The sequence below is a fragment of the Onychomys torridus genome, chromosome 19, assembly GCF_903995425.1.
Source record: "Onychomys torridus chromosome 19, mOncTor1.1, whole genome shotgun sequence".
NCBI lineage: Eukaryota > Metazoa > Chordata > Mammalia > Rodentia > Cricetidae > Onychomys > Onychomys torridus.
The window spans coordinates 17,213,167-17,240,768 of record NC_050461.1 but is presented as its reverse complement, the minus strand read 5'-3'; the positions used below and the strand labels follow the sequence as shown (position 1 = coordinate 17,240,768).

The window sequence follows — 27,602 nt, the reverse complement described above, 5'->3', positions numbered from 1 at the left end:
TTCATGAAAAGAGTATATTCTTTTATTGATTTTTTGTTCGTACATCTTATTTCAACTTTCAATAATAAAATTCAATAAATTTGATTCCTTAATCATAAAAACTTACTGTACATATTATTTACACGTTGCCAAAATCTACAGGCATGACACACATCACAAGGACTTCACTGACACTAAGCATGGGACCATCACAGAGAAGGGAGTAGCTAATTAACATACATTCAAATGGTAAATTATAGATATGCACAGTGTATTTGGCACTGTTGATTATTAATAGAACATTTTTATTGTCAAAAACAGGCATTCTTAAGCCTTAGTCACAATATACCAGAATTTGCTATTCACATTATAATAAGCTTTTAAAGTTCAAACATTAACCAGTCAGTTTCAAGGAGCAATCTACAATCAGACTCCGAGCGAAGTTAATCCCTCCAACTTCTTTGTGTGCTCCATGCCCTCTGTGGAGCAGGTTCGACTCAGTGTCTTCCCATTGTGGAGCGTGTCAAGGAGAAACAACTTAAAGAGAACACCCTTTAATACACACGAAGACACGAAGTTCCTTGGGAGCACAAAGGGAGTTTGATGATATCCAGCTTGTGATGATGACCTTGGCAGGAACTGAAGGGTGACCAGTGCGATTCAAGTTGTAGAGACTGCACGAGCAGTTGACCTCAAGTGAAAAGATTCCTCAATGCCTGGATTTAAATTCAAAACCCTTAATTTGCTTAAGCTTTTTTCCCTAAGGCCACAACAGATTTGTTTTGTTGTGTTATATTATGGAAGAAAGAAAATGTAGTAATCTACCGCTTCACAATTTTGGCTCTATCCCAAAGAGTAATTTGGCAAACTTCATTTTAACAACTTTGAATCCCCTTATTTCAACTGAACCCAGTAAATTTAATTCATTAAAGCTGCACATACCCCAGAAGGTCTGTATTTATATTATCACATTTACAACAGGTGATCAACTGCCTTAAATTACCCCAACCCCAATGGAGGAATAAAACCAGAGGAACAGAGGTCACCGCACAAGGAACAGAAAAGGGGGATTCTCTAATAACCTTTAAATACACTGTAGCATCACACAAAATTTTGGCAATAAATTAAGACTTTAAAATTGTGTACAAAAAAACCGAAGTGCAAAGTAATGTCACTGGACCAAAATTCATTTTAATCTTTTTATTTCAAGTATATTTTAAAAATCATAAATGGGGTTTGTAATCCAAAGCTGAAACACAGATTCTTCAGAATCTGACAGGCAATTCTAGACCATACTTTCCAAACCCACATTCTTTGCTGTTTTTCAGATTTCTGAGGCCTAGTATTTAAACTGCTCTATTCTGGATGTACATGACTCGGGTACACTTGTTGATCAAAGTTTTCTGAAAACTGTCCATCAAATATAAAGAACGCTTTCCATTCAGAGATTATCAGTGGAAAAGCATTAAACATCTATCGAGAATTCAATTCTGTCAGAACCAGTGCTGTTCTCTAGAATTCAAGAGAATGTAGAATCAAGTAAATTATGCTCCCAGACTTTGGTAATACAGGCCTCCATCCTACTTAATCATATGCAAGGTTGTCACTGAGGTTTACTGGACAAAGAAAAGCCCAGGAGCACTCAGGGGAGGGCGGGCTACTTCTGAGGGAAAGAGCTGCCTTGGTAACTTCTCTCAAATGTTTCTTTGAAATAAAAAGCTAATGGAAACATCTCTTTATAAATGCCTTGGGTACTATAGAACATAGTACTCTTCACACAAGGAAACAAAACTGCCTTCTTAGAAAATTCTCCATCTTTAAGATGATCATTTATTCACTTTTTTGGTTTTTGACTGCCTAATTCAGTATTTAAATTTTTTGTATTCTGTACTTCAATATTGTAAGATTCTTTTTTTCAAATGATCTTTACAAGCCAGACACTGGAGCAATACTCTCAGGTCACACTGTTGACTATAATGAAATGAAACGGACGGAAAACTGAGGAGGTTCCCTTTGCTCTGCAGATGAGCAAACTTCAGCACGCGAACAATGCAGACTCTCCGAGTGTCCCTCAAAGTGAGAACACTTCCACCAGTAAGTCAATATATTATTCTTAAAAATTAAAGTTTGGTCACTATAAAGACTGAACAAAAACCATCCCCTCCCACCACAAACTAAGCCAGCTCTACTCACTGCCTGTACTCTCCACAAAAACAGAGAAGTAGCAGGAGCTGAAGCCTTTACATCTGAACTCTCAGTTCCAAGACATGGCCCCTACGTGCTTGAACTGTGTAGTGTACTCCATTCTATGTACTCCAATCTCCAATGTGCCCCATTTATAAATTTATCTCCACACACACATGCACACACACACACACACACACACACACACACACACTCATTCACTCTCAAGTAAGACACTTTTTTGTGTTTGTTGATAAATTATGAGGAATATGAACTAGGTGTGTACAAGGTTTTATAGGTACTTTGTAAACATCAGAGTCAATTAGGTCCTTTTCTCCAGAAGTCTGAAACCATATGATGCAACCAGGAACCACTACTTTCCCAGACGCTGTTCACAAGCTGCATACTGACGAAGGGCGGAGAAAAAGTCCTCATAACTGATGTTTAGGTGAGAAGGCAAAGAGCTGAAAAGAGAGCACAAGGAGAGGAGAATTAGATGATACGTCCCAAAGGAAGGGAAGGGCAGAAAACGGTCACTTATAGGCAGAAGAGGCTAAATTTTAGTCAGACTCATTGTGAGACAGCTCAAGCGAAAATAGTCACAATTTATTCATGCACAAACCTAAGCTAAAGCTAAAACTCTATGTGTCAGTAACGCACTCAAACTCACTTCAGAAGGCTGCGTGGTCCTAGTCAAGTCAGTACTGTCAACAGTCTGTGGAAGAAGCCAGGCACTCGCACACAGTAACATAGTAACACAGTGAGCAAGCAATGAATGAATGTGTAACCCATGCTGCCAACTACTACAGGAGCACTTATACCATAAAGACAGCATGAGAGGTAGTAGGAACACATAACAGGGCTTCCTTTAAAGACCTTAAACAATTTTCAAAAAGTGACATGAAAAAGCCCTCAACGTTAAACAGCTTAATAACGAGGTTTGGAAATTCAAAACAGTGACACAGAGTCAGATTACAAAAGCCACATTCAGAGTTCCAGTCACATTCAGAAACACACACACACACACACACACACACACACACACACACACACACACACACACACACACCACACACCGCCTTACCACAAAAGAGCTCCCACCTGACCCTATGGTCCTCTGTCTTTCCTCCATCTGTCAGGAATTTTGAAGAAGTAGCCAACTTATCCTTCTAATCTTAACATCAAATGAAAATAATGTCTGCTGCCAACCTTGTCTTACCGTCTCTATTCAAACAATACTTAATGGTATTCTTCCTAAAATTTGCTTTTTGTCCCCCTTAAAACTTCAACATTCCCTTGTTGGGGGAGGCTGAGGCAGGCAGGGATGTAAAATAAATAGATGGAAACTAACAAACCAACCCTCCAGCAACCCTATGTCTCCCAGCACGTTCTACCAAGGGCCCTATCTCCCAGTCTTCAGCACCGTGTACACCTCAGTGTCTCAGAAACTGCAAATGCCTCTTAGTGTGCTCATTTTAGGGCTGAGATAGATGCCTTAGCTGACATCAGGATGCTTAGTCTGCTGGAGGAAACAAAATTCAACCAAGTCTGAGCACTGGGACAAGCGTGTAGACACAGGTACAATGTACAACCTGTCGTGTGGCTTGGTATCCATCACCTGAGCTATGTGATCCTCAACTCCACATTAAAATGCCCATTTTAAAAAGTAACACATTAAACGGGCATGTGGCACATGCCTTTAATCCCAGCACTCCAGAGGCAGGCAGAGCTCTGTGAGTTCCAAGGTCAGCCTGGTCTGCAGAGTGAATTCCAGGACAGCCAGGACTACAGAGAAACCATGTCTAAGAAAAAATAAAATTAAAACAACAAAACAAAACCACCTCTCTTTTATTCTAAATCAGGGGTCAACAAATAACAGTCTGTCGTCATTTGCTTATGTGTTTTGTTTGTTTGTTAGACAAGGTTTCACTTGGTAGCTCAGACTTATCCAGAAATCACTTGGTGGCCCAGGTTGGCCTTGACCTCCTGTTCCTTCTCCACAAGTTGTTTATGTTTATAAATAACAGTCATACCTATTTGTTCATGTGTTATCTGTGATTATTTAGCTGCACTTGCTGAGTTGGGCAAATTTTAGTTAAGTAGAAAAAGATACTACATGACCTGAAAGACTTAACTAAGATATTTATTTCCTGGCCATTTTAGGAAGAGTCTACAAACCCTGTTCTTTGTAAATAATTTCATTCCCTTCATTATACTTATCCCCAAATCACAGGTATGGCCCCTTCAATTGTCTTTTTACTTTATCTTTTCTCCAACCCAACTCTGGCCATAAGAGCTAGCTAACTAAACCTTCCAAAATCACCATTCCTGAACTACCTATAGGTTCAACCCGTTCCCGCTCCCAGTCCACTCACTCCGTTACTAAAGTAACGAAATGGATGGACCCCTCTTTCACTCACACTGTCTCTCCACAGGGCCAGCTCCTGCGTCTGTAAACATCCTACCTTTTCCTTTGCTTCCCTCCTGCTCACTATGCTTCCTATCGTTACTACAATACCAAACTTCTATCACTATCACATGCCTCAGTGGACTCCTACTTTTTCTTTGGAACAACGACTCCAGCATGCAGATAATGCTCATTCTCCATCCCCTAAGATAATTGATGTCAGTATCAAATGTCTGCACAACCCCATCCTTTACTGTCCACTCAGACTTAAGCTCCTGAGAGAAGGCTGAGGTAGTGCCATTAGATGTAGCACAGTGCTAGGACAAAGAACAAAGCCAATACACATTCAGTTACTTACATGATCTCAGTCAATCTGATTTGCCAGGGAATAAAGCCTAATGTGCTGTCCACAGGACCAAACTTCAACACTAGATCAGGATCAGGGAGACCGTGTGAACCTTGGGAATAAAGACACCCACAAAATTGACATGTACCATTTATATACAAACATGACGAGGGCATAAATCTATCAGTTAGGTGGCTTCTTAATCTCCTCTCGGTTCTCTTATCTGAAGCCTTATCTGAAATGTTTAACTTTAACAAGAAAAACTTTAATAAAAACAAATCTTAAAAAAAAAAAAGATAAAACAATGTTCAGGAGGTGAAGGCAGGTGGATCTCTGTGAGTTTGAGTCCAGTCTGGTCTATACAGTGACATGCTATCTCAAACAAAAACAAAAAGAAAAGAAGGAAGGAAGAACAGCATCTACCTCCTTTCATTCCATGCCCATATTTTATAGCTAAGGAACCTGAAAGACTAATTCTTAGCTGGGCAAAATAAATGTTTTCAGTGTTCCCTAGAACTCAAGCAACCTTAAAGAGAAACCTCTGTGGGCTCCCACACCCAACAGGCTAATGCCTTTGAGGTCTGTCTAAGTTTAGTGCATTAGTACTTCATTATTCTTTAGTCTTTTGTTGGGTAGTAGTATATTCTGTAGATATAACTCATTTGATCCACTCACCAGTTGCTAGACATTTTGTTTGTAGTTTTTTATAATTCTGCTGTGACCACCTGCATGCCTGTCTTTGTGTGGTGTGTTGTAGGACTGTCTTTCTGTATGCTGTGAATATGTGTTGCTTTCATTGGTTGACAAAGTTGATTTGTCCTATAGCCAGGCAGAATGTAGCTAGGCAAGAAAGCCAAACGGAATACAGGGAGAAAGAAGGGAGGAGTTGAGGCAGATGCCACCTAGCCGCCCAAAGAACAAGACGCCAGCAGGCGGGTAACACATAGGCCATGTGGCAAAATATAGATTAACAGAAATGGGAATGATGGTGTTCAGAGTACTTGGTAATATCCTATCAGTTGATGAAGTTTAAAACCCACACTAAAGAATGTAAGAGCAAGAGGATGAGAGCATCTGTTGAGAGTGTCTCTAGCAATGTGAGAAGCTACACCCACACAGTCAACAATACACCCGCCTGAACCGAAGCCAAGCAAGGACAACCACAGACATGCTGAAGGGCACAGGGGAAGGCCTATGAGCTCAACCCTACACAAAGAACTACGGGCCAAGAAGGAACGCTGAGAGGAGACACGGTCTTCCCTGGGGATAAGCACACACCAACTGCTGATCCAATACCAACGGTCAGCCCTGAAAACACGCATGTAAATAACATCACACAGCTGAGCGGTCATGTTTAGGAGAGGGGCTATGTATAACAACAACTGATGCAAACCCACGAATTTCAAAGAGAATGTGGAGGGGTAACATGGAGGATTTAGACAGAGGAAAGGGAAGGGGAAATAGTAATCTCAAAAAATGAAAGAATTTTTGAAGTCTGTAAACATTTTCATTATAAATTAACAAACCCTGCATTTCCTTGGCTCGCCACTTCAATAATTTCCCAATGTGCTACCTGAAGACCATCTATAGGCCACCCCAGGCCACCATTTAGGACACATTTCATAATTCCTCTGTAATTGGGCTTCAAAATGTCCAAGAAATGGCCAATATCTCAGTAACTCTGATGAAATAGTCCTACAATGTCTGCCACTCCCTGAGCCCAAACAGTGAACCAGTGACAGAAAATAAGAGGTGAGCAGTCAACAAGAGTAGGTAGCAAGTTAGGGCGGAAGACCGGAATCAAGAGCTAAGAGAATAACTGAGGCAGAAAATGCATGATTAGTAAGGGAAACAACATTCTATGGTAATGAATGAAATATCAATGTCTTGATATCGTCACATGGTTCCAGAAGCCATCAACGGACATTAATTTGTTAGAAAGATTTGTCTTTTTTTTAATGTTAAAGACAATGCTAGTAAGAAGAACCATGGTTAGAGCAAAAAGTTCCTAAAGGGACTCCAAAGCAAAAAAACTAACCAAAGACTTTCACCAGCAGTATGGTGAGGTGGAGGGGTGTGTGTGTGTTTACATGTAGTGCTGTGTGTGTTTACATGTAGTGCTGTGCTTTAGTAACATACAGCATACACCATGGTTTCTCTGCATAGCAAACAGAGTGAACACAAAAAGGAGGGAGGCATGGGTAAAGGCTGTGTAACAAAGGCCCGGACCAAAAGGGGACAAGCAGTGGCGGAGGGACAGAAAAGAGTGACAGCACACTGAACTCCGTCTTCCAGGACGACGCATTAAAGAGAAAAGTTCCTTAAAAAATGCCTCCTTGACCAAGTACGTTGGTCCATGGGGAAAGGCGCCTGCCTTTCTTCTCAGTGGAGAAGAGAGCACTTCCAGACAGCTATCCTGACGGCTGCCCAGCTGCCCACACACATACTCAGTACATCTTGGTAAATCTTCATGTTCAGTACAAGGGTAAGTTCCATAGCGTGAAATCGTTTTCACATGTGGGTCATTAACCGTCAGAACTGTAAGGGGTACAGCAATTACCCACCCACCCCCAAACGGTGTCTCACTATTTAGCCCTGGCTAGCTAGCCTGGACCACAAAGATCTGTCTGCCTTTGCCTCCTGAATGCTGAGATTAAAGGCATGAGCCACCAGGCCAGGTAAACCAGATTGTATAGAATGAAAAGAACCGAATATTCTCTTTCCTGGGAGACACAATGGGAAACATTCCTGACTTACTAAGTAAGCCGCCTAGCAGATCTACATCCAAATCTGTGGGTCTCCTCTGCTGCTGAGCTACTAACTGGCAAAAGTCCTGGGCAGCTCTCACAATATCCGCTTTTCCATCTTCTGGGGACAGCACCTTCACTGCTGAATGGCAATTTAAAACTAGAGAAAAAAAGACAAGACAGTATTTAAAACACAATCTTCCATATTCACTTCAAAATCAGTTTTATGAAGCAAGTTCAGACCAAAATAAAGATACAACTGTGATAAGCAGGAACCAGTCAAACCCTTCAGTGTCAGTATCCAACACAGCTGCTATGCTTCTTCTCTGAGCGGGGCCATGCACCCCAGGTCACAATGCCGCCAATTTTTATATACCACCTTCTCCAAATCCTAAAAGTAGCTTTGCATATAGTGAGTAAACCCTCTCCAAGAGGCTAGTTACAATTCTGGCTTATCTCAAAATGCCACCTATGCTCACAGTCAATTTAGTAGTAACATAAAACTCGAGACAAAGCAGGAGACTACGCTTCAGTGGAGTGTGTGTGCACTGCGCATAAGCTGGTCTGACTCCGGAAGCTGCTTTAGAACTGTCAAGACTCCACAAAACGGACAACAGTGCCAAAGTCTGACTTGCTCTTTCCTATCACCCTACAGAAAAACCAGTTCTGCATCAATGTATGCACTCACTAAATTTACTATTATAAATGTATCTGTTCTTGGGCTCCTTTGTTCACAAGGCATAAAATCTGTGTGGTTAAATAAACTCTTTAACATGGATTCATTTCTATGTCAGCTGCTATTGTATCACTGTCTGAGTATTATCTTCTAGCAAGGTAACTGATAAGAAGGACTAACAGAGCAAAATAAATGATGAATGTGACAGAGCTGTCCTGAAGCACACTCTTCAACGGCCGTGTGCACACCTGCTCACACTCACTTACCTTGATCGTCTTTGTCGTTACTGTTTGCAAACTCTCGTGAGTATTTGGAACAATCTAGGCCCAAAAGTTCCTGCTGCTGTTTTAAAATTTCATCCATCAATCTGGAATTATTTCTCTTGAAAATACCTTAAAAAGAAAAGTATGAGCAAAGAGATCACAACCAGGTTAGGTGCTAGTCTTCAAAGACTCGTGGATGTGTGCTGTGGATACAACACTAGACCCAAAACTGGATCCATTTCAAATGAAGCAGTAATGACTAGTCCAAACTAGATGACAGCAGAGCTGGTTAATGCAAGAGTCTGGCTTTAGGCTCAGTCAGAAACACGTTAGCTACCTGGAAGCAATGTGAACGTGTGAATATGACAGACTAAGACCTAAGAAGGAATTGTAAGAGACCTGTTCCCTGAAACCTTTATTTACGTCCTAAGAAACTGAAATCCAGTGTCCTGAAAGGACTGGTCTAAGAATGTCTTTACTCCTGACTCCCAATCTAACATCTTTTCCCTACAGATTTATTATATACATTAAATGCTACTGCCTCAATTTAATTTGTTTCATAACAAGAGAAAGCAGTGTAATTTATGCACAAGGTAAAGAATAAAGTAAGAGCAAAACTGTTGGGAGGCTCTGCTGGCCAGAGGTCGCAGCCCACCATAGGCCGGCAGCTTTCTCTAAGCTGGGTAACGTGGAAGATTTCTCCCTCCCCCGCTGCAGTGAGAGTTCCTGCTCTCTACCTGCCTTTATCTGGAGCCTCTCCCTAGGCTGAGCTTCTCTGAAAGCTGTCTCTAAGCCTGGGTGCCTGGTTTACCTCTATCATGACCCTTGGCCCAGTTCCCCGGCTACAAGTCTTTCCTCCTGCTGCACACCTGGTAACTAAGACTTGAACTAGGAGCTTTGCTGTAGGACTAACTCAGCACTGCTACCACCAATTCAGCCTTATGATAGGAGCCTGCCACCTAAGGCAAATTAGGGTTTGTCCCAGGCCCTCCCAACCCTACATATTCCCTATTTCTGGAATAAAGCTGAGCTGATTTGCCAAAGTCATCTCCCAGAGGGCTATCTCCGCCATATCCACAGACATCTGAAACCAGTTTCCTGCTTCTGCTCCCTCCTCCCTCATGAACCAAGGCAGTCAATGATCCAGAGGAAGAAGCAGAACCACACAAAACTTAGAAAATTTAAACCCAAGTACAAAAATACAATGTTTTTTGATCTTCTAATCATGCACAGAAGTTAGGTTAGTGACCACCACATCCCTTAGAGAGGAAAAAGAAGGAAACTATGTAGCACCCATCTAATGATCTAACTTAAAAAGAGGAGGAGGAGGGGAGGAGACATGAAGAGAAGGGAGAGGATCAGCTGCATGCAAATACCAAGCTGGACTCCCGTAACAGTGGTGTGGTGGTCTGAATGAAATTGGCCCCCAGAGGCTCACTGGGAGTGGCACTATTTGAAAGGATTAGGACATGTGCCCTTGTTGGAGGAGGTGTGGCCTTGAAGAGGAAGTGTGTCACTGGGGTGGGCTTTGAGGTTTCAGAAGCTCAAGCCAAGCCCAGTGGTTCACTTGCCTTCCTGCTGCCTGTCAACCCAGATGTAGAACTCTCAGCTACCTCTAGTACCATGTCTGCCTGCATGCCACCATGCTTCCCTTCCCTCCATGATGATAACGGCCTGAACCTCTAAAACATAAGCCAGCCCCAATTAAATGTTTTCTTTTATAAGGGTTGTTATGGCCATGGTGTCTCTTCACCACCAAGACAAGCAGTAATAAAAAGCAATGTCTTCCAATGGAAGAAGGCTTACTGGGATGTCTCAACAGTGGGCAAAGGTACTTGCTGTGATTCAATTCCAAAAGCCACATGATGAAAAGAGTCAATTTCCACAACTGCCTTCCGACCTCCACACATATGCCTTGGCACACATTCACTGCCCCACACACGATAGACAGATGGATGGATGGATGGATGCAGACTGACAGACAGACAGAGTGAAGCAATGTTTCAAAGCAAGATTTGAGCTAAACAATCTAGGAAATTAAAAAGATCCCTATAGAGAGGATGGAGAAAATGCTTAAGACAAAGTGGAGTCTGGAATGTGCAAAATACACACAAATGTTATGAGCAAATGTTATGAGAAAAAGAGTGAGATGAGACTCTTAATTTTTATTTCATACTGCATGCCAAACAGATATCCAACAACTTACAAGCAATGTACAGACAAGCAACAGACTACTACAGGACCCACACATAGTTCAAAGACTATAATAAACAACTTAGTATAGAGAATATGACATAAGAGGTGAATGAAGACAATCCCATGGCTTTTAGACTAAGTAGCAGAAAATCACATTTTCTAAAATTAACTTATTTATTTGGGTGGGAATGCCTGCCTGTCTGCCCACCATGGGGCATGAGCCCACATGTGCCTGCCACAGCATATGGATGAGAATGTCAGAGGACAACCTGAAGGAACTACCTCCTTCCACCAAAGAGTGCGCAGGGCCTTGGGAGGTGGCTCAGCAGTTAAGGGTACAGACTACTCTTGCAGCAAACCCGAGTTCGTTCCCAGCTCCTGTATCAGGCAGCTCAATCATCTGCAACTCCAGCTCCAGGGGAGCCTATGTCTTCTTCTGGACTCTGTGAGCATATGCATTCACACTTGCACACTCCATGTGATTAAAAGTAAAGACAATCCTTTTTAAAAACAGGCAAACTTAAGCAACGACAGCTACAAATGTCATTAAGTGCAAGTCAAAAACCTCATATGTATAATACAAAAATATCCACGCCACTTCCAAGACCAGATAAATATCTAATACAAACATTCAAATATTACAAGAGTCTCAATATCTACTAGGATGAAGTCCAGACCAGTTTTCTTACCTCCCCAAATGGAGAGAATTCCTCCGCCCTCTCTCACTGCCCATAGGCTTCTCCCTGAGTTTAGTCACTCAGAAATCCTTAAATCCACTAGGGGGCAGAACACGGATAAAATGAATATGGCAAAATTTAGGGTGCATATTTAAAGGTATGCCAAGAAGCCTAATAAAATAATGAGGAATCTCTATAAAGTTAATGTAAAGGTATCCATGGTGAACAAAATGGTCGAATTTTTAAGTAAGAAGGGATTGTTTTGTTCCTAACACATCCAATTCATTCCAGCCAACTTTTACCTCCAAGTTCTGTAACAAGTAAATGTGAGCAGGGAGAAGACGTGACAGTGGTGGTACACATTTTTAATCCCAGCACTGGAGAAGTAGAGACTGGCAGATCTCTGTGAGTTCGAGGCCATCCTGGTCTACAGAGGAAGTTCGAGACTGGCCAGGGATGGGGGTGGGGGACCACGGGAGCCACGTTCTCAAAATAATCAGAACAAGTCAGGGGAGGGCACAGTAACTCACATCTGTAATCCCAGAACTTAAGGAAGCTAACAAGCGTGATCACTGTGGGTTTAAGGCTATATCCAAATTTCAGAACAGCCTGGGCTATATCCTAAATTGCTGAGACTTCATCTCAAAGCAGGAAAGGATGTGCTGTAAAAGTAAGTTTTATGCATTTGGGGGTAAGGAATGGAGGAAAAGAGGCAAAGTGAGAACTATAAATGGATGAGGTGGGTGGGAAAGCTTGCAGTTCTCTTTCTAAAGGTAGTGTGACCTGCCCAGTCACCCAGGCATCCTCTTCCCTCCACAGCATTACCACCTCCATGCCCACTAGGAAGCTAAGATCTCAGGCTCCGCTATAGCCACAGTTTCTACACCCTCATTACATCTGTCCACTACCACTATAGTTTCCCATCATGCAGGCTTCTTTATGACAAGTACCTTCCAGCAAGTCACCCTGCCCCTTCCAGAATGTTACCAAATTACTCAGCTTTGGGTGCATCTTGGCACACTCCAACTTCAATGTCTTCAATGGTTCCACAGTGCAATAAACCACTCAACATAAACACTGCTGTCTATGCTTCCAACAAATGGTAGAAATAATATTTGTTTGGGAAATAGATCAACCTATTTCTTTGCAGCTCTATAATCAACAAAACTGAGACTACTTTAGGCTCCACAAGCAGATGTAGTCACCCCAACCCTACCCTTTACATGAACTTCAATTCTTCCAATTCTTTACAGGGCAGCTAAAGTGTCATTTCCTTCCTGAGACCTTCCCAAGTGTCCCATTCTTCGCCCAGTTAACAAGGACTGTGTTCAAATCCCTTAATAAACTTAGTATCGCACTTTTTAAAGGAGCATTAACTTAACCAACTACCTCCACCATGTCTTCCTTCCCATGAACTTCTAGTCTGTCCCTCTCTTCCCCCTAGTCTCCTTCCACATAACAGGAGTTCGGTGTTTACTTAATGAGCTGAATTATCAGTGCCCAAAGTGCCAACTAACAACACCTGAAGGGACATGAATGGAAAGCTTACTTTCCAGGAACCTCTCACAATACCCGCAGACATTTCCTGATACCATGCAGAATTTACCATACAGAATGGTCGATCCAGACTCGCAGAAAGAGAGAGCCATGCTCTAGGCTAAGCTGGGCAGAGAACCGTTGAAATATAAACTATACAGTTTCTGTCCTAGCCTTACATAAAGCAGATTACGAGGAAAATTAATTCCTAGTGCTGCACAGCTGACCCTAGAGCTGCTCACACTCTATGGCTTCATTTCATCCATAAAGTAGATGAGTACTACTAGCTTACAATTCTCTTTGGCTATCAAAGTCTACACATGCGTCACATAATACACAAAAAAGGCAGTAAGACAGAAGGCTGGCCTTGACTTACATAATTTCTCAAGTAATAGCACAGAGTACGTGGAAATGTTTTTCTCATTTCATAATCCTTCCTATTTGCCTTCTACAACTTAAACTGACTGATCCAAGACTGTTGGAATGAAAAAGAGGGTGAGCATTCATAACCGTTTGGATTTAACCAATTTAAGGAAAACCCATCTGAAAACACAATTTTGAGAAAGCAGAATATAGTACTGCAATTTAACTATTTATTTTAAGCCAGACCCAGTGGTGCATGACTATAATTCCAGCATTTAGGAAGCTATGGCACGGGACTGAGAATTCAAGACCAGCCTGAGTTACACAGCAAGACAACAGCAGCCAGAGGGGGGGGGGGGTACTTCTCCTATCCTTTAATGAAGAGGAATAGGTAGATTCGGGGTGGTCAAACATTGTCCTTAGGTGTGGAAGGATTTGAGCTGAAATCTCGGTCTGAATTACTACTCATTCAGCATTCATTACCCTTGGTGCTGTGTGTGCTTGGTGCACCTGCCATGTCCAGGCAAGTTGGAAGACAACTTGGTGGAGATGTTTTCCACACTGAAATGGCTCTGGAGATGCAATTCGGGTTATCAGGTGGAGCAGCAATCCCATTTAGCTGCTGGGCTATCTCGAAAGCCAACAAGTATTAACTTTCGAAAAACCTAGAACTATAGCATGTGGTTTGAATGTCCCACATAGGCTCATGTATTTGAACACATGGTCCTCAACTGGTGGCAGTGTCTGAGGACACTTCAGAGGTGTGGTCTTGCTGAAGGAAGGATGTCACACAGTATTATCATAGCAACAGAGAATTATCACAGCCACAGAGGTAATTAATTATTTTTCTGTAGTATTTTAAAGGCTTGAGAGGGTTCACAGGGCAAACAAGTATCTGTTGTGAGATATTTGTTTACACTGTGTGAAGATGTGTTGTTGTGATTGGTTTACTAAAGAGCTGAATGGCCAATAGCTAGGCAGGAGAGGACAGGCAGGACTTCAGGGCAGAGTGGAACTCGGGATGAATCCAGGCACGTGAGAGATGCCAGCAAGACACAGAGGGAGTCCGACATACAGAATGAAAGGTAAAAAGCCACATGGCAGAACATAGATTAAAAGAAACAGGTCAATTTATAAGAGCTAGTTGGGGGGCTGGGGATTTAGCTCAGTGGTAGAGCGCTTGCCTAGCAAGTGCAAGGCCCTGGGTTCGGTCCTCAGCTCCAGGAAAAAAAAAAAAAGAGCTAGTTGGGAACAAGCCTAAGCTAAGGCCAAGCTTTCAAAATTAATAATAAGTCTCCGTGTCATTATTGGGGAGCTGACGGTCCCAAAGCAAGTCTAACTACAAGTGTTCTTGCAGAGTCACCTAGGACTCAAATGGAAGTTCTGTAATAACAGAAGGAATTTCTGTTTCTGTTCATCTATAACTATCTTACAACAAATGCTTGATCTCTCAAAAGAAAGTTATCACAAACAGAAAAGTATAGTGAAAGAGTAATCTTTGAAAACACACATACATGTACACAAGCACATACACACACCTCTAATTTCCATGAAAGGATACAATTCTATGCTAGGAAAGCTGAATCTCAGAAAAAAACAGTGACTGCGTGTGTGTGGTGTGTGTGGGTGTGTGGGTGTGTGTGTGTGTGTGTGTGTGTGTGTGTGTGTGTGTGTGTGTGTGGTGTGTGTGTGTGTGTGTGTGTGTGTGTGTGTGTGTGTATGTGTGTTTTTTGGTAAAATGAACTATGAACTTTGGGAGCCAAGCACGTCTCTTTTTATATTCTATGAAACGTTTGTAACTGTGGTGTTAAAAACTAAGTACAAAGTTTAGACATCAATAGAATATTCCCTGACCTTCCACCATGACACACTGGAATGTTCCTCCCCTTACCCATCCAAACACAAGTGTTCTGCTTTTGGATGTGCCCCTGGAGTACACACAGCACTCCTGGAATACCTGGGGAAGCAGCTCTTTTGTGCTGCTCTGTCACTGATACAAAATGTATCCTTCCTTGCTCCCCCCTCATGAATATCTCAATCCTGGTATTTTACCAAAAATTTTTGGCTGATTTTGTTCAGATCTCAAAGTAGAGAAGCTGGTATTTCTGGGACTTGATAATGTAGTTCAGAATTCAGAAGCAGAGCACTTGCCTAGCATGCTCTAAGGCCCTGGGTTTGAATCCCAGCACCACACATCCACCAACCAATAAATCAGGATTTCCTCAGCTGATGGCTATTACAGAGACAGCTCTGATGTATATTCTCTCAGCATTCAGAGTTCATTTTATTAAGGAAAGAAGAGTACCACTTTGAGCATTAACAGGAAAGCAGAAAGAGGGACTGTCCCAGTTGACTTAATTATCATTTTGACACAGCCAAGAGTCACTTGAGAAGTCTCAACTGAGGAGTCACAAAGATGAGAATGACCTGTGGACATGGCTGTGGGAGACTGTCTTGATTGTTAATAGATACTGTGGCTGACACCATTGCCTAAACAGTGGTCCTGGGTTCTAAGAAGGTAGCTAAGCATGAGCTGTGATAGAGCCACCAAGCAGTGTTCTCCTTGGTTTCTGTTTGAGTTCCTGCCTAGACTTCCCCAATGGTGGACTGTGAACTGTAAGTATAAGCCAAATAAACTCTTTCCTCCCCTGAGCTGCTTTTGGTCAAAATGCTTTATTACAGCAACAGAAATAAAACTGGAACATGGATATTAAGTGAGACTAGAGACATTGAAAAAACTCAACATGAGGATGCCCATTACTCCTGGTAGTGAATTTAGCATTCTAAGTACCATAGGAATCTACTAGAGGGTTTCATTCAGAGTTTGAATGATGTTATTTAAAAAATAAAACAGATCACAGCCAGGCAAGGTTGTATAGACCTACCTATAAAATTAGGACTGGGATGCAGAAAGATCTTGAGTTCAAGGCCAACCTAGGCAACAGTGAGTTCAAGGTCAGCCTGAGCTAGAGTGAGATGCTTTCTCAGAAAAACTAAGAGCTAAAAACTTGGCTCAGTGGTAGAGCATTCTACCACAGAAAATTACTTTGCTGGTAGGTGAAGAATGAATTGTAGAGGGGTCAGAATCTAAATAAAGACTAATGGGGGGGGGGGGGGCTAGTGTAGTAACACAAGTGAAAGATGGCAGTCCCTGAAGTCTGGGCAGGGCAGGTAACACCAATCCAAGTAGGACACTTCAGACACACTCCACAGGAGCCTGAAGGCAGATGGCAGACTACACCTTCAACAGAATGGAAGAGAATATTCAGTTGGTGGAGAAAAACAGGAAACGGCAGATTTGGGGGATATTCAAGAGCAACGTTTTGGACATATAATTTGGAGATACAGAATCTGAAGTTATGAAGCAATGGGGCTTAAAGGTACAAACTGCATGTCAACACACAGTGATGCTGAAAATCACCTGAGACAGCACTCAGTTGCCCATATTCCATTTACACAGCTGTTCATGGCCATATGGAAGTGAAAGGCAGACCTGCATACAGCTCACATTTAAAGGGAAACAAAAGAGAAGCCAGGCATGAGACGCAGTAGGTACAGATGTGCATCAAGAAATCCAAACAAACATGGCGCCACAGAAACCAGGAACAGCAACATTTCAAACAGAATTCAGCCCACCAATCTACCCAGTACACACAGTTCTCGGGCTCCATTGAGGTCTTCTAAAATCTCTGCTCTGAGACAACAATGACATTCCAGGATCATGCTCAGGTCTCAACATTCAGCGCACCTATACACCCAAGCATGTGAACACTAAGCAATAAGCCACGACATAAGCACCTTACCAAATGAAGAGAATCAGGGAACAAGTTTAAACAAGTGTTCATTCAACAAATCTTGCCAGTACTTCCTAAAGGTTCTTTTAAAACTCATGTGAGGGCAGGGCTGGAGAGATGGCTCAGAGGTTAAGAGCACTGGCTGTTCTTCCAGAGGTCCTGAGTTCAATTCCCAGCAACCACATGGTGGCTCACAACCATCTGTAATGAGATCTGGTGCCCTCTTCTGGCCTACAGACATACGTGCAGGCAGAACATTGTATACATAATAAATAAATAAATCTTTTAAAAAAACTCATGTGAAATGTATAATCAAACCTATAAAATGACATTTAACAGAAAAATTTTTACAGTTGTTCCTTCTGTAGAAGCAGACCTTTTAAGAAACATCTAGCGAAAAGGATTCACAGGACAAAGAAAAACAACACTAAACAGTCTCTCCTAGCTATCTATCCACTCCTCCGAGCTATGCAATTCAAGCACTACTTCCTTATATACAATGCCTTCCACTTGAATGCATTTTTTTTTATCAACTAGAGACCTAAGTAAATTACCTGTTGGTTACCTTCATTTAATCTCTGTAACACACAACTATCACGCTACTTACTGGAGGGGAGTCTTTGGAGAAGAAAACATGTACTTAGTAGTACAATTATTTTAAATGAAGAAAAAAAACAAACTAAAATTTTATATGACTACCACAGTCATAAACACAAACCCTGGTAAGCCATTAAACTATTTTATTTTAATGACGAGCCTCAGGACACCTCCCAGATCAACAATTATGCTAGAACATTAACATACTGTAGCTAGGAAACCAACGGGCACTGACTGCTTCCTGTAACGGCTCTATGCCCCCCAACACAGTGTGTATGTTGAAGAAGACTTTCTCAGTCCCAGCTGCACATTTGATGTGATTTAATTTGTCTGTCTGTTTCATCAACATCGGGGACTGAGCACAGGGCTTCACATACATGAGGCAAGAACTCCTCCACCCCACCCCGCCCCAACAGCTCCAGCTCAAGTTGCATGTTCTGAAAACAAGAATGCATGCCTTCATAGCTCTGCTTATCTGACAAACGGTTCATGGAGAGCATGTGCTCCATAGCTGAAGTGCAGTGATTAAACAGGTGTCCAATAGCTAGGGTGAATCATTTAGATGAGTGAGGTAAGGAAAACTACCTGCCTTAAATGCTTCTCAGGAGGTTTCTATCACCTGTATGTCAGTGCCACGAGACCATGACCTGAAGATGATACAATAGAGTCAGTCCATAAAGTGACTACTGTCTGTTCTCTAAATGATGACAATAACCTAACAGTTCTAAGAACAAAAGCTTTTAAATAAAATGTGGTTCGAATTCTAGACCTGGTTCCTTGGGGGATATGTATCTTGGCTTTTTGATTCTCTGTTTCTTGAATTGAAAATCCTTTAGAATTACTGCATTTTTGTATAGCATGTACCACACAGTAAGAATTGAACAAAGGGAACAGCGGGATGGTCCAGCCAGAGAGGCACTGTCTTTGAGCCCAGAGTCCTGAGTTCAATCCCCCTGGGCCTCACATGGAGGAAGAAGAGAATCAACTCCTGCAGGCTGTTCTCTGACCTCCATGAATGTGCTGTGACACGCACACCTCCATACCAAATAGCTAAATATTTTCTTCAAGAATTTAACAACAACAACAAAAAAAAATTGTTACTACTAAAATTGAGTAGATGGGGCTGAAGGGATAGCTCAGTAGTGAAAGCATGTCCTGCTGCTGCAGAGGACCCAAGTTCCCTTTCCAGCACCAACATAAGGGAGCTCACAGCTGCCTGTTCCTCTGCCTTCAGGGATCTAATGACCTCTTCTGGCCTCCAAGAACACCTCCACTTAAAGAGCATACATACAAATTAAAGATAATAAACCTTTTCTTAAAAGGCTTAATTCATAGATCTAGCACTGTGGTTTAATAGAAGAGAACTGAGAACAAAATCATTCCTCACATCCAAAAACAAAGCAGAACAGAACCTCTCAAAGCAAGACAGGGATGAAATAACTCAAAGAGCCTACCCAAGGAGGCGGGGCTGGCTGGCTGCTCTAAGAATCCATGACAGACTGGGAGGTGGTGGCACACGCCTTTGATCCCAGCACTTGGGAAGCAGAGTCAGGCAGATCTCTGTGAGTTCGAGGCCAGCCTGGTCTATAGAGTGAGATCCAGGACAGGCACCCCCAAAAAAAAAATAAATAAGTAAAAAAATTAAAATAAAAAACTACACAGAGAAACCCTGTCTTGGGAAAAAAAAAAAAAAAAGAATCAATGATAGGATTTTGGTAGAGTCCTTTGCAAGAAAAAACGAGACTAGGACATCGCAAGATGGTGAGATTAAATGCAGAATTCCAGGAAAGAGTGAAGAGCAGGTACACAGGTTCTCTTCTATGAGTTTCTAAATAAGGGAACAGAACCACTCTAGACACACTGTTTAGTACATCAAATACAATCATGCATGTATTTGGACTTTCAATACATCTAACACCTCTGTAATTCAACATAAGGAGAACAATCATTATTAAGAGTTCTACCCGGGCTGGCGAGGGGGTTAAGAGCACTGGCTGCTCTTCCAGAGGAGCAGGGTTCAATTCCCAGCACCCACATGGCAGCTCACAACTGTCTGTAACTCCTATTCCAGGGGATCCGACACCCTCACACAGACATACATGCAGGCAAATACCAATGCACGTAAAATACAAATAAATAAATTTAAAGAGAGAGAGAGAGAGAGAGAGAGAGAGAGAGAGAGACCTCCTGCTAGTATCTATGTCATAGGTCAAACTAGAACAGACTTAAGTTTAATTTCCTGGATTCTAGGTTTCACTCTTGGGAAATAAAGCTGCAGCTCAGTTCCTAATGCTTGTGTGCGGGAAGCACAGCCCTCCCTCTCTGGAGTCAAAGAAAGTGTACTGCCTAACCTTGGCAGGCATTTAATACCCAGCCATACCCTGAAAGAAGCAAAAAGGAAAAGCAGAGATGACGTCCATGGAGCTTCTGATTTATAAACGTCAAGTGCGGACACACACTGAGAAAACAGAACTATCCTTAGAGGTACCCAACGTTCTTAGCAGATCCAGGAACAGAGTAAGTCAGGCAAAGAGACAAGAGACACAAGCCGGAGGTAAGGGCAGACTCAAAACAATCAGAGCTAGAGTGAGCTAGGCGTGGTGGTGCATGCCTTTAGTGCCAGCACTAGGGAGGAAGAGGCAGCAGGTGAGTCCAAGGCCAGCTGCTCTAGAGGGAGTTCCAGGACAGCTCTGGCTACACAGTGAAACCCTGTATTGAAAACCAAACGAAGAAGAAGAAAGGGAGCACTCCAAGCACCACAAAAAGAGAAAAAGAGGTGACAGCAAGAAACCTAAACATGGTGTAATAAAAGGTACAGATACTATGAGAAATAGGCTGAGAAGGCTGGGATGGCACTGGGCAGTCCCATTAGAGCTAGTGTGAGAAATCACTACCACAAAACTAATGCACAGAACAGATTTACAAAGGGATAAAGGCAGAAAGAAAGTATTTTTGATGTCTGGTCACTGGATGTCATACAGAAAATACCTTGCTGACTCATTTCAATTTATGATAAAAAAAAAAAAAAAACACTACCCCCAAATTATCATTACATGAACAATGTGAAAGATGAAGTGTGTGTGTGTGTATGTGTGCGTGCATATAGGACCTCAGTACTATATCCAGCTCCAGCCCATGATTAATCTTACATAAGGCAAGTGCCAGAGAAGCTTTTGTTCTATGTTAAGGTCAAACTCCAGTGTGCAGAAGCGCCATACAACTGGCTTGATAAAAATAGAGATGCCCGCCCAGGTTGGACTATCTTAATTCAGCTGATCAGTAAGTGTGAAGAATCAGTATTTCCTATAAACATTCCAAGGACTCCTTCTCAAGCTTTTCTAAACAACCCTACAATAAGCATGGTACCAACACAATTGGGCAATGAGGACAGAACCCATCCAGACAATATGGAGCACTGTGTACTTCAAGTGTACACAAGAAAGCATAATAGCCCCAAGACTGTTACACTAAATACATTAAGAAACAGTTTTTAACACAATCCCTATCATGATCATTTCCTAAATCATAATCATGTAGCCAAAATAGTCAAATCTCATGGGAGGAAGGTGAGGAGGCGGGGAGAAAGGGTGGGAGGGGGGAAAACTGGGGTTGGTATGTAAAATGGAAAAAAATTTTAATAAATAAACATATTTAATAATTAAAAAAAGAAAAAATAGTCAATTCTCCTTATGAGAACTATGAGCTGAAAAACTTATGACCAATCAAAGAAAACCTCAATTCCCGATAAATGAATACAGCAGAAATTATCATAATCAAAAAAAGTTTACAAGTATAATAAAAAAGTACAAGGGCTTAACTGAGTAGCTCAGGGCTACAGCGCTCAACTTGCCAAAGGCCCAGAGTTGGATCCCCAGAACCACCAAAATTAATATCTATAAAGCATCTTTGAAATGTGTTTTGTTGTGGCTATGGGGTGAACCTACAGTCCCAGCTTTAGGGAAGCTAACACCCAATCATCTGAGTCCACAGATTTGGACAGCATAGGAAGAGCTCATTAAATTAAAAAAAAATAAATAAATAAGGACAAAAGCCTACCTATAATCCCAGCACTAGAGAAACGGAGGCAAGAGAACCTTAAGTTGAAGGCCAGCCTACCAAGACCCTGCCTCTCTCTACAAAAGCAAGCAAGCAAGACCATCAGTTCGCAGGAAAAGACACTTCAAAGTATGTAAATATCTACCGGTATTTTAGTCCAAGGATTAAAAACCATCTAAAACCCATCGTAATCAGAATAAATGTTATTTAAATACAGCTTTGAGGTTGAAGAGATGTAGAAGCGGGGGAAATTAAATCAATAAGCTTGTCTCCAAGGTGGCTGCTATCAACTCCCCTCCGCTCTGTCTGAGGCACTGGCCATTTTCCCCACCGATGGGAGGTAAAATCCACTTCCCTCACTCAAGACAGATGTGTGACTGATTGCTTAAGCTAGGTCCTAAAGCCATGCAGCTTTGGTCTGACTCTGGGAACACCTGATCTGGAGGCACTCTGATAATTTTGAGGCCTCTATTATATAAGGAAGCCCACAGTAGCCGTGTGGGATGCATAAGCAGACAGATAACCATCTCCTCTCTATTCCAGCATGACAAACCAGGCACCAATGGATGACACACAATGACAGCCTCTATGCCTCTGCTAGTCATCTGACTGCCAGCTACATAAGTGACCCCAAGGAAAATTGCACAACTGAACTGAGTGAACACACAATTATTTTAAAACACTGAACTTTGGGATAGATTTCTACAAAACCACATGAGCAAAACAGCTGCCTAAGTATTCATCTTACCTTCTTTTCCAACATTCTGCTACGGAACCTTACCTGTCCAGTCACCGTCCCCAAGACTCCAGCCAATGCTATCGTTTAATGGAATCTTATCACGATCTTACCAAAGAGGTGCCATTCCCAGTTTACACACAGGGGCGGGACAGTGTTCAAGTCCTATCTGCTTTTGCTAGTTCCAGTGCAAATGTCGTTTCCCTCTTCCTAGGACCACACGGTGAGTACAGCACATCTAAGGGAACTGCCTCTTTCCTCTCCCTAAAGTCTATCACACTCAGTTGTCATTTGTGATTTATTCATCAGCCTGCATTATGTGCAGTAGGCATCTCTCCCTGAATGTTATACCATTTCTTACACTTACTTCTTCATGTTCAGACCTCTACAGCAAGGCACGTATCAGTGAATGTAGCATTTATGTATATGTCAATACACATAAATTTTTCTAAGTGTACAGAAGCAAGCTTAAATAGAAGTATATTGGAGGAAACAGAAAAACGTTTAAATATCTTTATCTATCTAAAAGTTTGACTTGGCCACCCAATTTAAAGCTCTCTCTTCCTTCATCATTGCCTTTCAGCCACCCTCTCCTCTGCTCTGGCTTATTTCTCCTCATTATGCTTCTAAAACTATCTACTTTCTAACACATCAACAGAGGCTGCAAGACTCTCAATAAAATCTTAGGTTTTGTTTTCATTTACTCCTGCATGCTCATGCCTGGAAAGGCATGGTATTTATATATACCCAACTATGGCTTGCTGAATAAACGAATCAGTCAAAAGCCGGATAATTGAAGACCTCTTATTCAAACTATGAAATTATTGCTTAAAAATGCTTTTATAGGAGCACACAGAATCCTTGAAGCCCATTCAGTAAAAACGTCCCTTCAATCTCTGCTCGGTTCTCCTCAAAATTTGGTTTAATTGACTTCTTCTCACTGCCAATCATGTTCCGTCTAAGAGCACATGACCCAGGACCTGAGTCACATCAGACACGCACTAACAGGAATTGCAGGAACAAGGAAGTGTGACGGCAGTATAATCTCTGCTTGGACGCAGTTGTGTCCAAAGACTTGGCATAGCTTTTCCTTCCTACTGGATATAAGTCAATGCACAGTACTTAATGGCTTTAATTTCCATTTTTTAATTGCCATATTATATCCCACACTTCTGACTGTACTGGTTTAGCCAAGGACTCTGTCACCTAATAGTCTCCTGACTTCTACTGGTCTCTTGAGTCTTTAGCAAGTTCTGTACTGTCAGTCTCTGGATATATTAAGCTTTACCCTATAGGGCAAATCATCATCTCAGATTGCAGGCTCCCATGGAACAAAACTCTTTGGTAGCTTGGAGAACAATGATAGAGCAGTCAGTGATTACTACTTACCCTAGCCAAACCCCGCACTTAACTACCTAGCTGGTAAAGATGTAAAGGTAAAACTCAAGGGGCTTCTCCAGAGCACACGGGCAATTTATTGAACCAAGGATAAAACAGTCGTTTTTCTTTCCTGAATACCAACCCTCCTAACTCATCCTTATCACCACATCCTCAAGGAAATACCACTGCACTTAGGACGGACTGAAACTCAAGCCTGACTTCTGGAGCCTCCATTCACTCTCTCTCCCCTATTCTTCAATGCCCTGCTCAAATTTCATCTCCTCTCCACCAACTCTCAAGTTCCTCGGTTCAGAATTTCTTTTCTAGCAGTAACTCTACTCCCCAAACGTCATCCATCACCTGGTGTGTGCCTTTCTCGCCACCGCCAGCCTGAGAGCACACACGATGAAGGCAAGATTCCGAGGACTATATCTGGCACAGTGCTTTAGGCTTGTTGCCACGAAGTTAAGTGTTGAATTTTGTACTTAACAGGGCTATGGTGAAATTCATTGCCTCGATCAGAACTTACAGAAGACAACTGCAGTATTGTACTGGCCACTGAGGATAAATGATCACAGGCTTGGAGAGAGCAGGGCAGCATCGTGTTCTGGGCCTATCTAAACTCTCACATGCTTTTCAGAAACTCAGTTCAAACGCCATTTAACTCCAAGAGCTCATCTGGAAAACCTACGATACAGCTCATGTTTAAGTCCTCCACTGCCCAGTCGTTCTTAAGATGAATGCACTGAACCCCTTTCAAGAGACACTTTGAAGAACACATTGACTGGTTACAATTATTTCCCCATTACTACTTTGGTGACCTTGGGCAAATCAGTTTATGGTTTTGAATATTTGAATGTCAGCTCCCTCTTTTGTAAAACACAGCCATTTAAATAGATACCATCTACCTCAAAGGAATATCATAAGTATTTTTTCTTTAAGTGTTAAAAAATACACAACCAAATCCAAAGACTTGGTCAACGTTCAATAAAACTAAACTCCCTTCCTCGAAAGCACCAGCACTGTGATTTAGACTTAAGGGCCCAGAGCCACCTAAACTCGCTGGGCCTGGAGGGAGGAGGCCTCGCAAGGCGACCAGGAGCCAACTAGTCAGACGGACGTGTAGTCCTGGGACTCGGAAGCGTCCCTGCCACCTCACCCCTCGCCCCGTCCTCACCTTGGTGGTCGTAGATGCTAATGTAGGAGATCCCCACGGCCATACACCACACCACGAGGCTCGCGATGTCCGAGAAGCTGGGCTCCTCCTGCTCCTCCTCGGTGATCACCAGGCCCATGTGCACCGGCAGCTTCTGCAGGGACCGGCCGTCCGCGCGCCAGCGCAGCCGGGGGTGGGTGGCGGCCGGCCCGGGTCCCCCGTGGGGATGCCGGTGATGACGCCGGTTCCTGCAGGCGGCCGGGGGCTTGCGGAGCGTGAAGCCGAGCGGCGCTAGGACCGCGGCGGAGGCGGCGCGACAGCAGCGCCGCCAGATCCAGTTCCAGGTGCGGAAGCGAACGCGGAGCCAGGAGGTGAGCGTGCAGTGCAGGCAGAGCAGCGCGTGCAGCACCCGGCACACCAGCTCGTACAGCCCCGTCATACTCCGTGGCGCTCGGGCACCGTCTCCTCCCTCCGGCCCACACCCGCGGCGGCGCGACGGGGTCTTATCCGCCCCAGCGGCCGGAGCGGGCCATCGCTCCGCGGCCCCCCCCCCCCCCGCGCCCGAGCCCCTCGCCACGGCCGACACCTCACCTAGCCCCCGCCGCCATCTTCCTCCGCCCTCGGCAGCCCCGCCCCCGCTGGTACATGGACCGTTCTGATTGGCTGCCGGGGAGCTCTGACGCGCCCGGGGAGTCGAGGCTGGAGCCGCTGCCGCCGCTGCCGCCCAGCGACTAGGGAAGAGCGTGCGCCGGAGAATGAGGCGGACGTCCGGCCGCTGGCGCCCCCTGGAGGTGAGGAGGGCGATGCGCCAACGCCTCCGGCCTTTTCTCCGGTCCAGGTGCGTATGGAGTCGTGAGTGGACTGGGCTGTTCCCAGAGACTAGGGGATTGGGGCATCCCGTGTTGTCCATCACCTTTCACGGCCATGGAACAGACGATTCCCAAGGAGTTAAGAGTGATCTTCAGTGGACACCGGGCGTGGTGGCCCGTGCACTCAGGAGGCAGAGGCTGGTGGATCTCGTGAGTTCGAGGCCAGCCTGGTCTACAGAGTGAGTGCCAGGACAGTTAGGGCTGCACGCAGAGAAACCCTGTCTCAAAACAAACAAACAAAACAAAAGTGGGCTAAGTCAGTTGGAAATTACAGAGACTCCACCCAGGTCAGCAGGTGCAGATGTTGGAAATCAACCAGGGTCTCCCGAATAGATGTTCCCAAAGGCTAGAATGTTCTTGGAGAGGTCTCATCCTAGTTCGTTGTCCAATCCTCCGACCAGAATAAAACTTTTCCCAGAGTGGGAATGAGGCCCTTAAGCATAGGTCCTGGTAAGAGAACTGCTGTGGCATTGTTAAGGTCAGAATCAGTCCCTGGCATCCCTAACAAGTCAGGCGATGCTGCCCCTCCTCAATAGACCAATGAAACAAGACAGAAGGGGGAAACTGATTCAATGTGGCCGTATGAGAAGAGGATCAGCGTGTACACACACACACACACACACACACACACACACACACACACACACACACACACACCATTGTCTCAGCCCCAGTCTCTTCCGTTAAGAAGAGTCTGGCAAGTTGTGTTGAAGTCTTTTTCCCAGAGACAAGTCCTCTTCTGGCTCCAAGTTCCAGCCTTTTCCTTCTCTCAACAAGAGACCCTTGTGGAAACTCTAATTCCTTGGAATCCATTTTGTTTCAATAATCAAACAGCCAAGCTCGGGAGCAGAAGTGTCTCTAGAATAGCTGCATCCTTGCCCGAACAGTTACAGAATGCTGTGGCTGCCCACTACTCACGTGGAAAAGGTGGTCCACCACCTGATGACCCGGTCACTTCATTAAGTAATTCTGACTTCCGATTATGAATTAGGTTTCAGTGGATGGGAAGATGGGCATGATGCTCAGTCACCTCTGCCATCTGATGTAAAGTGACCTCTAGTCCTGTTACTTTACAGCCCCACATTCTAGCTAATCTCCACTTAAACTAATCGCCAGCCACTCGGAACTTCCCTGCAGCAGTTCTGGAGAATTATTGCCTCTTTTGCTTAGGCTCTTTCTTCTGAATCCTGGCTTGGCGTTATCCAAATCTGAACTCATTTCTCAAGACCACCATGTCTACCTACAGCATATGTATGTATTATATTTCCATACAAATATATAAATATATGGCCGGGCAGTGGTGGCGCATGCCTGTAATCCCAGCACTTGGGAGGCAAAGGCAGGTGGATCTCTGTGAGTTCGAGACCAGCCTGGTCTACAGCCAGGACAGGCTCCAAAGCTACAGAGAAACCCCGTCTCGAAAAACCAATATATATATATATATGTGTGTGTGTGTGTGTGTGTGTGTGTGTGTGTGTGTGTGTGTGTGTTTGAATATGTGTAATACAGCTAGTTTGGGTCTGTACAGTCCCCTTTTCTCACCAGGAACTGTTTCCATTTCTTAATTTTTTTACCATCCGGCATCTTTTTCAATTGGCCTCATTTCTGTTTGTAAGACTTGCTTTGCTGTCGTTTAAAAC

The 27,602-nt window shown here is 43.4% G+C and overlaps 1 protein-coding gene across 1 annotated transcript; it reads right to left on the bottom strand.

Moving 5' to 3' along the window:
* Nus1 (NUS1 dehydrodolichyl diphosphate synthase subunit) lies at positions 1 to 25,662 on the bottom strand. The gene is made up of 5 exons (XM_036169064.1): positions 25,115 to 25,662; positions 8,606 to 8,731; positions 7,674 to 7,823; positions 4,929 to 5,028; positions 1 to 2,627 (listed from the first exon to the last, which is right to left on the bottom strand). Exons 1-5 carry the CDS (start codon positions 25,530 to 25,532, stop codon positions 2,537 to 2,539), a joined length of 885 nt encoding a protein of 294 aa, XP_036024957.1. The 5' UTR covers positions 25,533 to 25,662; the 3' UTR covers positions 1 to 2,536.
* Positions 25,663 to 27,602: the final 1,940 nt, after the last annotated feature.

Excerpts from the sequence above, each read along its gene's own strand:
- Nus1 (XM_036169064.1), bottom strand. The coding sequence starts at position 25,532 with ATGACGGGGCTGTACGAGCTGGTGTGCCGGGTGCTGCACGCGCTGCTC. Across the intron at positions 8,732-25,114 it reads TAGCATCTACGACCACCAAG|GTATTTTCAAGAGAAATAAT; the intron begins GTGAGGACGGGG and ends TTTCTTTTTAAG. Across the intron at positions 5,029-7,673 it reads TCTGCTAGGCGGCTTACTTA|GTTCACACGGTCTCCCTGAT; the intron begins GTAAGTCAGGAA and ends TTTATTCCCAAG.